The following is an 11,014-nucleotide window of genomic DNA, read 5'->3' as shown; positions in this document are numbered from 1 at the left end:
CACAATGTATGATGACAAAGAACACGAATAATCGTCTTTAAATTATATTTTATTTTTAGCTTAGATCATGTCCTAATCTTCTTTTACGAGGGTGTTTGGAAGTCATTTTTATGTAAAAATGCAGTTTTAAATAGTAAATTGATGGAAAATGTATAGTTGAAAAATAAAGAGAAGTTTTTTATTTACGTGTAATATTATTTTAATAAAGAATGTGTGATAAAAAAGAAGAGAGAAAAATGTATTTTGAAAAAAATTGAAACCAAATGGAGCCTAAGTTATATTTTATTTTTACAATATATGTAAATACTCTATCTTGGATAAACATTTCGATTCACAATAAATTTCAAGAAAGAACCAAAAGCTAGAAACACAAAACAAAATTTACTGTGTAAGAGTTCACTGAATTTGGTGACAGTTCGCAGAAACAAAACCAACTCTGGTAATAGGCATCAAAAGCGAGACTGTCAAATTCTACAAATGGTTGGCTGAAATCTTAGGGTTCCTGACTTCTACCAGTAACATAAGCAACTTGTATTCAATTCTTTTTCAAATTATTTACTCTTCTACTCCATGAATGGGGTAACTATTTATTTATTTTTCCCCATTTCAGATTGCTCCCTGAACATAATTTAAGCTATAATGACTAATGAGTGCATGGCTAATCTCAGAAAATGTAGGACCCACACTCAGTGAGGCTTATAAGGCGCGATAGGTAGAGGCACTTGGTCGTGTCCGCAACAGAGACGGAACAATACGGAAAGGAAGAAAACTCGAGACCGGGAAGCTAATCAATGCATATATGCTAACAAATACCGGATGCAGCAGGAAAGTACACCATCGAACGATGCCAAAAGTTGGAAACATGTTAATCTTAAGACAACATGGTCACTAAACAGATGCAATACTCGAGAAACTCGTCATAAGTACATTCTATGTATGATTGGTATGTAGTACTTGGTAAGGCTCCTAAATAGTACTGTTGACAAAATATTTGTTTATTTTTTATTTCTTTTCCCTCAATACTATTCAATACTCTCCGTATACCTTCACAGACGAGCAATCAAGTGTAGCACATTAGCAACGCGATCTCAAGTTCCAGAGTTGTTACCATCTTGATCTTCTGAAGGGTCGTTGAAGAAAGCGAGAGACGCTATAGTATTTCCCAGATCCTGCAGAGCATCAGGTGACAAATTCAGAGGTGCTACACTATCTACTTCATCCTGTGAAGCATCATTTGATAAGTTGGTGACTGTAACAACTTCTTCAGCATCGTCTGGGCTACCAATATCATACTCACCAGGTTCCATGATCACGAACTGGTGTTCTGGAGTATGCTGCTGGTTGAATCGGCCTGGAAGCTTGAAGGGACTCTTGTAGCATCCTTCGCAGAGGTCAAAGCCTATTTTCTCAACACAATCTTTGCATTTGTATCGCTCCCCAATTATAGGATACATCTGCATTAAATTGCAAATCACTCCGGTGAAATTAGTGTCTCAGTAAAAAGATAAAAGCATCTACTATATGCTTTGAATTGCAAGATCGTGAGCAAACTAGCTCTGATGCATAAGTTCTGCCTGGTGGCATTGACAGAGCAGGGGAAATTTTCTGTCTTCTATACAAATCTGTAAATTGCATTGGGAAAGCAGTATATTATTGAAAGTAAGCTAAAACGACAGCTTCCCAACTATTCTCTGAAGAAGAACCAACAGACACACCCTAATGGTTATTTTCTTCTTAAATTGTGCCCATTACCTTAAATTCTAGAAGCCATTGATATTTTTATTAATCAAGAAGTTGAGATAATCCATTGTGATGAGAAAAAATACTAAACAAAGCAAGCATATTTTCTGTATATAGTCACAAATTAAAAAGGACCATCTTTATCATATTTATAAAAGCTTGATCTAGAATTTAGATGGGAAGATGGGTTTTAGGTACTGGGCATATCAATGGGGTTAGAGATGGAGACTTTGCAAGATTGAAAAGGGGAAATGTGGAAATTGAAAGAGTGATTGTTGCACCTTTTAGAGATTGTTATTGACTTATTGTGATGGTGCCAGCTCACAGTTGTGGTGCTTGAGGCACTGGAAGTGGAGATGGGGGTTTAATGATGGCCACAGCAGTGGTTGTGGAAATCAAGAATATGGTGGTAGCCACCGCCGAAGCCATGAAAGAAAAATAATACTTGAAGTGATGAAACTCTGCTAAAAGAAGAAACCGAGGAACAAAAGAAATCAAAATGCAAAACAAGTTGCTGAAGTTCACGAAACTTCGAAGTTTCGGGGTGTTGTAAAATTTGGAAACTTGATTCTCAGACTTCTAAAGTTGAAGAATCTAACTAAGGAAATAAGATTAATACCTTTTCCACATTGTTTTGCGTGGAAACATGCTAAGGTTGGTGTGAAATCTTTATTAAGCACTAGGTGATAGAACCAATCTAAAGAAAAGCCTTGTAAAAAGTACATACATGGAAAAATGTGAAAATTAGCAAGCCATTTTTCACTAGACGTTTCCTTGTGAATGTCAAGTTTCAAAAAAGGGGGAAAAATCATTTTACCCCACACCAATCACAACCAACTGCAGGGTGAACCTTTGGCTTATGGCCAGACAGCCGTGATGAGTAAGCATTTCCAGGCAATGACGGACACTTGGTGGCTTGCTCCAGCTTTCCAGTCGTACCTGATGGCAGTAGTACAGTATAAAAGGAGAAAGTCAAACATATAGTTATATTGACTTAACATCAAAATTAGACGACAGTTATTTGGCGGGGAGCACTATCACAGACTCACAAGAGTACCAGCCGTTCGTTATTCAGTATTACACCTGTATCTGTCCTAACAAATACCCCGACACAGACCTAAACATCACTGATTCACTATAAGGTTCAAACTTCAACATTTAATAGCTTCTTGCTGTCATAGACAGATACCCAATGGAGAAATTATAGGAAAGCCAAAATAGTGTCCCTTCTCCTATATAAAACAATTTACTTTCTATATGATCATACGAGTGTTATGCCCATATAGTATAAAGCATGATATTCAGTCACACATGTGATTCTACAAGCTTTGTAGAAGATTGAATATTGCAGTCGTACGAAATTAATAGTTTGTGAAGAACAGAATAGAAGCCATATTTGGAACTTGAAACCTGCATGAGATTAATTGCATGAACTTCACATAATGGCAAATTAAATAGCATGTAGTCTGTCTTCGCTGTATTAATGGTCAAGCTTGATTATCAGGACCTTGATAACTGTACACGTGTTATGTTTGTGCCAGTGAACAAGTGTCTTAAACATACATGGCTTATTAAATAGAATCTGAATGTCTTAGACCTAAGTATCAAGTCACAATGTCAACTGACAAGATAAAGGAAAAGTAACATACTTCCAGATGGATTAGCATGTTGTTGGTCAGGTAAAGATACTTTTCTTGCTGAATATTCCTCGGGGAAATGCTTCTCCAGGAAGTGCTCTAAAACCAAACAAACATTTGAGAAGCCATTTGGATGCACACTTTGACACACTGGACATCTGCAGACCTTGTTGTCTTGGTTATTTATACAAGCTTCACAATAAACTGCAAAATGGAAGACAATAAGCAGATAAGTGTTGTTGACGAACTCTTCCTGACATGACATGCAAATCAATGGCATAACTTACCATGGCCACAATTAAGAACTAAAGGTCGACACAATAGCTGCTTGCACAGAGTACACTGTAAGTCGATCATAAGGACCTGCTTGAATGTTTCATTAGAAACTTCAGATTTGACCATACTATCACCTCGCTTTGTCATGTCGGTAGTGCTTTCCAGACTTGAGGTTGTAGGAATCATGGTCATATTATTTTCATTTTCAGAAGAATCTTGAATCAGGGAAGAGTCCCCTTTCTGTGTCATATTAGAGACTATGGCAGGTGCAGAATGTGGAGAGGTGTCTTGAACATCAAGCTCTTCATTGGAACGAGAATCAGAGAAGACATCAAACTGCGGAGACTCGTATCCATATGTCTTTTCTTCTTCTGAAACAACAAAGAAACAGTATTGATGTAGAATCAGTTGAAGTATTCCAGCAGAGAACTCATAAGCAGTAGTAGAGAAGAAGATAAGCAGCAAAGGAGAAGATAACCGCAGCAAGAAGAAGAAGCAGGGAAGAAGAGAAGAAGAAGACAGCAAAAAAGGGAGGAGAACCGGAGAGGAGGAGGGAAAACCCAGAGAAGAAGAGGTCAAAAGAGAAGGCAAGGGAAGGAGAAAGCCTAGGCAACAAGCCAATAACAATTCATTTAATTCATCGTCGACTGTTTTTCCATGTTCCATACAAGCTATATAAATATAGAAATCAACAAACCTAGAAAGTGAATGAGCTTCGGCTAACCCAATACTACAAGCCAAATAACAAAACATAAAAGAATGATGTCCACATCAACTCTCCCGTGGTGAAAAAAAACTCGACTCTGTTGAGTGGACAAAACACAATGAGGAGCACAAGGAGGTAGCATGGGGACTTTCCTCACGAGACTCAAAAGAGTCCAACAATGCCCCAATCACAATTTTCCATTTTGCATGACTACAGTAATAGGCGGCAATTGAATCGTCTGAGTGGTTGTCAATTAACAGAAATAAAAGATAACCTGTAAATGATGTTAGGAATTCATTTTTTTTTTTAATACATATAACAAAAATCAAATTAACCCTCACATAAATCAAATCAACCCTTACGTAAAAAAATAGGATGTAACTCGAGCCTTAAATGCACAATAGGGCATTAACTAAGGCTCAATAAGACGCTTAAGAAAACAAGGCAAAACAAAATAGATGCAAAGCAAGGAGCAGTGGCATGTTACTGTTTGCAAAAGACGACGTTCGACAGGCGTGAATGTGATTGGTGGCGCTGGGTTGGTGGGTTTAATGACGTGAGTCAAAGTAGCAACGCGATTGCCGATCAGTGTAGGGTGGTATAGTAGGCTATCGAAGAGAAGGGGTATGGTGGTCGAACGTGCCGGCGATGAGGATGCTGCTGGCGAAAGGAAAAGGATCAGGGTCAGGAGACGATGAATTGATGAATTGGGCTGTCATGGGCTTGAAGATAAGGAGCATGGTTTAACTTGAGTTGGGCCAAGGCAAAGGACTGTGTGGGTATATAACGGGTTTTAAGTAGTAGATGTTGCCTTTGATTACAGTGGTGGAAGCAAAGGTGGTTACGTAGGTTGTCGATTTGGGTGATAATGGTAGCAATGCTTGTAGAGCGAGGTGTTGGTGTGGGGTGTTATGTGGACAGCCCTTCTGGCGTCTACTACAAAATTGTGCATGTGGTGGTTATTGTTTGTGAAAATGGGCCTTTGTGGTATTTTTTTTTTTTTATTCTTTTTTTTTTGAACAAGCATCGGTAGCTGAGGCTGAATGGATTAACTGGGTCGATTTAAGATGAAGGTGGGTTTGCTGATGAATATCAACTGCTCAGATTTTATAGCTTAGTCTGAAGCTTGTGTGCGTAAGCGTTGTCGGTGGTGGGCTTATTGCTGGACAGTGATGGTGGGATGGTGGGTAGAAGGTGGTATGTATGTGCATTGCAGCAGTGGTTTTAGAATTTGATGAAGATGCCACTGGGAGTTGTTGGACAGTGGTTTTGAGTAGTGCATTGGGTTGATTGTTGGTGCTGTGAAATTAGGTGAGGTGTTCGTTTTGTTACCATCGACTAGATGCTGTTTGTGGCTTGTTTGGTGTAGCAGAATAACAGGTTGCAGACCGGTAAAGATGTTGGGAAGTTGTTCAGTTTGATTGTTGAATCCACGTTTAGCTCTGATACCAAATTGATGTAGGATCAGTTGAAGTATTCCAGCAGAGAACTTATAAGCAGTAGTAGAGGAGGAGATAAGCAGCAAAGGAGAAGATAACCTGAGCAAGAAGAAGAAGCGGGGAGGAAGAGAAGAAGACAGCAAGAAAGGGGGAAGAATAGGAGAGGAGGAGGAAGAAACCCAGAGAAGAAGAGGTCGAAGTAGAAGGCAAGGGAAGGAGAAAGCTTAGGCAACTAGCCAAGAACAATTCATTTAATTCATCATCGTCTATTTTTCCATGTTCAATATAAGCCATATAAATATAGAAATCAACAAACCTAGAAAGTGAATGGGCGTGGGCTAACCCAATACTACAAGCCCAATAACAAAGCATAAAAGTAAATGATGATTTCCGCATCAAATATATCAGACTAGCAGATATATAGAGCAATGTGTCATTCAAGACATTCCCAGCTATGCAGTTTCAGAGTCAATGTGATTAACACTGTATAAATTTGTGACAGAAAAACAGATGTTTATTGAAAAATAGAACAGCAATAGATTATCCCGATCCCAGTATTCATCTGAAAGTACCAAGAAGATCTTTCTTTTCTTTTCCTCTTTGTCAGGATAGGGTGATTTCAATTGAAGTTAAAAATACAACTGGACAAGCCAAAGAACAAGATCAAGCCCGCAATATATTCTGAAACAACATTCTTCAGATTGAAATTAGCCTGGCTCAATTCAAAAACACATCTCTATTCCTGTAGTTGGAATATTAGTATCAAGCTAGTTCCCAAAGAGTTTGTCAGTCCTCAATACATTTTTGAAAGACATGACAGAAGGAAAAGGACAAATAGTAAGTTAAGTCCTTAACAAATTCATCTTATTTTTAATTGCCACTTTGTGCTTTTTTTTTTAAATTAAAAAAAGAGGCACCACTGTGCTGAATCCATTAAAAAGTTGCCACATATTATGCACCATATTCATCTAATGGTAAGTAATACAAGAAATCTATACAAGTGGATAACCTAATGCTGGAAAAGAACTTCTTCCCTCAATCAAAAGTTCTCATATTTCCAGGAAAGACAGAGAGAATACTTTTGCGAATATTATCCCCTTTCCTCGTATGAAAATCAGACCCAGCACTATTATTTCTCCGGAACTGCATAGTTCATGTAATCCCACAAGTTTTAGAAAGCATCCACATCTCATTACCAACTTTAAATAAAGAAATGTACAAGTTTTTGGCCATCCTTAGTACATATAAAATACTGTAAAATATGTATAAATCTTCTCTTTTTCAACAGTCGAGCATTTCAGAAAGATGCTCTCTACATGAGATTATTGACACTATGATCAACACAACAATGCCTCTACTTAAATAAACACTAACATTTGGTAGGAAAATTTGGTTTGTGATAAGAGTATAGCAATCTGGCAGTGGACAACTTAGGACTTATATCAGATTCATATATCCCCAAGTTTCCTTATTAGCAGTATATTAATGCTTCACTAAATCAACTCAAACATGCTTGTGAAGCCAAGTCTTAGCAGATACAAAAATTGGAATTTCTTCCTCATTAGACAAAAAAAGAAAATGTTATGAAGCATTCATTTCTAGGGCGAATAACTGTATCGAGCAGACAAATATCTCACAAACATCCCACCCCAGAAATCTTTAGATCAGTGACCAAGTGGAACACTCAAATTATTATTCGATAAAGAAAAAAAGGCCTTTCAAAAGGAATGCTCAAAAGCCATGCCACTTCAGCTATACCGTAGAATCCTAACATTCCAGCAGTGAGATTCTCATAATTCTCATAATCTGTCCTCTTCCAAGTAATCTAAGTTAAATTGAAATCAACTCCTCCGTATTTCGCCGCACTTCTCTTCTGACAATGCAGTCTAGATGGCCCCCTATTACGTCCTTGCCAACCTCAAAGAGAAAGAGACAAAGCAACACAGGTCCTTCCTTCTCATGTGTAATAAACTAGGTAATACTCGCCAAGAATTAAATTCTCAGAGTAAACCGAAGGTTAGCAACCATATTATTGATTGCAAAGAAATGTGGTTCACATAAGGCAGAGGCAACAGCGATCCTACTATAAATAGATGTAAACTGGAGCTTGATTTTTGCAAGATTTAAATATGAAGAAATCAGAAAGGCTCCATTAGAAGTTTATGAGAAGAAAGACGGTCAAAAGGGAACTGCTAAAAGCCAACACATATCAGATATCATATAAATTGAGAATTTTCTATGTGGCCCAACACCTTCACAGCTCCTTCCCTCCCTTTTTCATTATTTCTTTCAGGGAATGATTGGTCTATTGATAAGTGCAATTTGTGCACTTATTTAGGCCATGTTACTAAATTTTTATGTCGTCAAGTTATCAACAATTGCGACGGAATTAATCACGCTCCGTTAATTTTTCGTAATGTCATTTATCCTTTATTTGTTTAATTCCAACATTATGCTAGGCTAAATAATTTTTGTGCTAGGATTGCGATGAACCTTGTATTATGAACCTTTAACATTTGATTTTATTTATTTTTGACATTTAAAACACGTTTTCAATTATTGAATAATTGAAATTGATTTATTTCTCTATAGTTAATTGCACAATAGTTGTATGAGTTTTGTAGCTTGATTTACTTATAAAAGATTGAAAATAAGTTAGACAGTGTCAATTGTTGGAGAGTCCAACAGGAGATAAAAATATTCCACTATGTTTTACGTGATCTTTAAAGTATTCATGAATCTTTAACACATTTTTATATGTTCGCATCCATCATAAAAATATAGTCTCGTCACATGCAAAAATATGTTTAATTCTACTTGAGAGAGATTGTTAAACAAATTAGGAATATTAGTTTTCATAATTGAGTCGTGTCATCAAATTTATAAATTTCGAGGTTAAAGGGGATTTGTGATCCTAGTACGCGTTTCATCATCATATTTTTATAAAATTTGCATTTATTTATAATCTCGCATTTATTTTAGTTAAGTTAGGTCTTGCATTCATAATTAGATTATTTAATTTATAGGAAAAATCATTGATGAGGACATCCATCTATTTTATTTCTAGTTGGACTTTATTTTATTTTGTGGACTTTATTTATGTAATTGGGCTTGTATTGGTTGAAGTTCATTCTAGTTAGGGTTTTAGTCTTTACTATTTAAACCTAATTGCGATATAATTTCAGTAGTTAATGAATGAATAATATTTTGGTGGCTTGTGGCGAAATCCCCCCTCTTCCCCGTTCTTCTTCTCTCTTCCTATTTTCTTCTTCTACTCTGGAATCTTCTTCTTCCCCATTCTCCCCTTCAATTCCCCCATTCCCATAGATTCGTTCTAATATTCAATTAATTGCTCGAGTTGGTGTTGCATCAATCATGAATTTCAATTATTTCGATTAAGGCTAAGTTAATTTGAATTTGAACTGATATAATTTCTGTGGGAACGATACTTGAACTCAAAATCCATTTTACTACTTATTAACGAATCGTACAGTCGCGGTAGTTTTAGTTCGAAAGATATTTTCATGAACATCTATCAGAAAAGTTAAAGGTAGGTTAATTTCTATTTTTTTGCTTCCATTCTTTCGAGGGGGATATCCTTATCTCTAAATCACACTAAGATGGGAAATTAAAAACCAATCCATCTAGAAAGCAGATGAGTGATGGTGCGTTTACTTCTACTGAAAATTTTCAAGTCTGTCAACGTATTGAGCTGGTGCATGCTTTGCTTATAGTGGATGCAATACAGTCAGTTACTCCATTAGGACTAAAAGGTGGTGATCCAGAGCTCCAAAATATAGATAAACATGGTATGGGTAAATTCATAAAATATTAGGACTAAGACATGGCGCAATTAGGTGTTTCGGCTAACATACCTGCAACTTGTCTTTCCTTTCTTTTGTATGCTAAAGGATATAATTTCAAAAGTAAGAAGTGCAGCAATCTACAGATACTGGGAAAATGATTAAATGGGTTGCTACAAATTGGACAGCGTGACTCCTGATAAAAGTCCATAGCTTTGAAAACACACCAGAAGCACGATATGTGACCACAAGCTGCATACAGAGGAAAGGAACTAAATATTTTCAACAACAGAATATCTATTAATTCAATAGTATTTGGAACAGGGTTTTTACCTAATACAACTGGTTTGTACATAATGTCCCTGCATAATCAACAAAGTAATTGTTTTCAAAAGGTCACACATAAAAAACAAAGAGCATTAAATTAGCAAAGATTAGATTAAAGTCCAAAATACACTTCAAATTGCTTAAAATTCATAATTTTTTCTGGATTTTCATTATAAAAGAAAAAGAAAAAACTATGCTCAACAGACTATTTCATTAATATTCCCAAACCCTAATTAGCATGCTGCCACTTCCGGTTCTTATAATTCTATATTACCTGTATAACTTAATTGATAACAAACGAACCAACAGAAAATCATTCGCATAAGCTTTTATATGCATAATTTGATTGTGGAAAATAATCATCATAAATACTTACAGGCATACACAACACTGAAACTCATCAGGAAAATCCTCGCTTCCAATGTCACCATAATCTTTTTTATCGTGGTTCTCCATAATTGCGGCCCAAGCGCACAGAGAGTATATAGAAGAATCTGTAGGTATACGCTGTTTATATGGGTCTCCGTGTTCTGAAGGATTGGGGAAAATGTATTTGTTTTTGGGAGGAAATAGATGGAAATGGCGGTGGATCCGGCCATATTTCCACACCGGCTATTTAAAAAAAATAATCTAAAATTAAAATAGATATATAAATTAAAGTTAATTTTCTCTCATCTCCAATCAAACAGGTCGTACACATACGTGGATCCCACGTAATTTTTTTTTAACACATGTGGGTCCCCTGTAAAAGAGCAGTGAGTCATCAAAGAAAGAGCGTAGAGAAAAAGGGGGAAAATGAAAATTTCAGACAGTATGCTATCGGTTTCAACAGTAGACCTTTTCTCTTTCCTCTTTTTCTTTTCAATTTTAATTAAAAAAAAACTTTATAATAACTTTTTTCATTTTTTTTGTCTGCAGTTCTTTTTTTTTTTTTAATTCTTCTCATTTGATTTATTAAATCATTTAGTTTTCTATCAGCATCGATGTAAAATGATTCCGTGTCTTGCGTAAAGTAGTTATAATTCGGTTCGTTTAATTTTTTTTTTGTGTTTTATTTCTTTATCTCTTGTTCAATGATCTAATATT

At 36.1% G+C, this 11,014-nt stretch overlaps 1 protein-coding gene across 2 annotated transcripts; it reads right to left on the bottom strand.

Moving 5' to 3' along the window:
• Positions 1–781: 781 nt before the first annotated feature.
• Positions 782–10,547, bottom strand: LOC111379442 (E3 ubiquitin-protein ligase PRT1-like). 2 transcript variants are annotated; one of them, XM_023002816.1, is made up of 8 exons: positions 10,305–10,547; positions 9,935–9,963; positions 9,674–9,853; positions 3,665–4,024; positions 3,390–3,581; positions 2,558–2,679; positions 1,298–1,454; positions 783–1,169 (listed from the first exon to the last, which is right to left on the bottom strand). In XM_023002816.1, the coding sequence occupies exons 1-8, from the start codon at positions 10,382–10,384 to the stop codon at positions 1,105–1,107; spliced, it is 1,185 nt and encodes a 394-aa protein (XP_022858584.1). In that variant the 5' UTR covers positions 10,385–10,547; the 3' UTR covers positions 783–1,104. The 2 variants fall into 2 exon arrangements, with proteins under 2 accessions (XP_022858583.1, XP_022858584.1); XM_023002815.1 differs by having other exon boundaries at positions 782–1,454.
• Positions 10,548–11,014: the final 467 nt, after the last annotated feature.

Source organism: Olea europaea, unplaced genomic scaffold (genome assembly GCF_002742605.1).
Source record: "Olea europaea var. sylvestris unplaced genomic scaffold, O_europaea_v1 scaffold199, whole genome shotgun sequence".
NCBI classification, from domain to species: domain Eukaryota; kingdom Viridiplantae; phylum Streptophyta; class Magnoliopsida; order Lamiales; family Oleaceae; genus Olea; species Olea europaea.
Note: the sequence above shows the minus strand (reverse complement) of the source record. Positions and strands in the feature narration are given on the sequence as shown.

Bases quoted from the DNA above. Each gene is read 5' to 3' on its own strand.
- LOC111379442 (XM_023002815.1), bottom strand. From the start codon at position 10,384: ATGGAGAACCACGATAAAAAAGATTATGGTGACATTGGAAGCGAGGAT. The intron at 9,854-9,934 runs GTAAAAACCCTG...CTCTGTATGCAG, and splicing joins GTACAAACCAGTTGTATTAG to CTTGTGGTCACATATCGTGC. The intron at 1,455-2,557 runs GTAAAATGATTT...AATTTAATGCAG, and splicing joins TTGGTTGTGATTGGTGTGGG to ATGTATCCTATAATTGGGGA.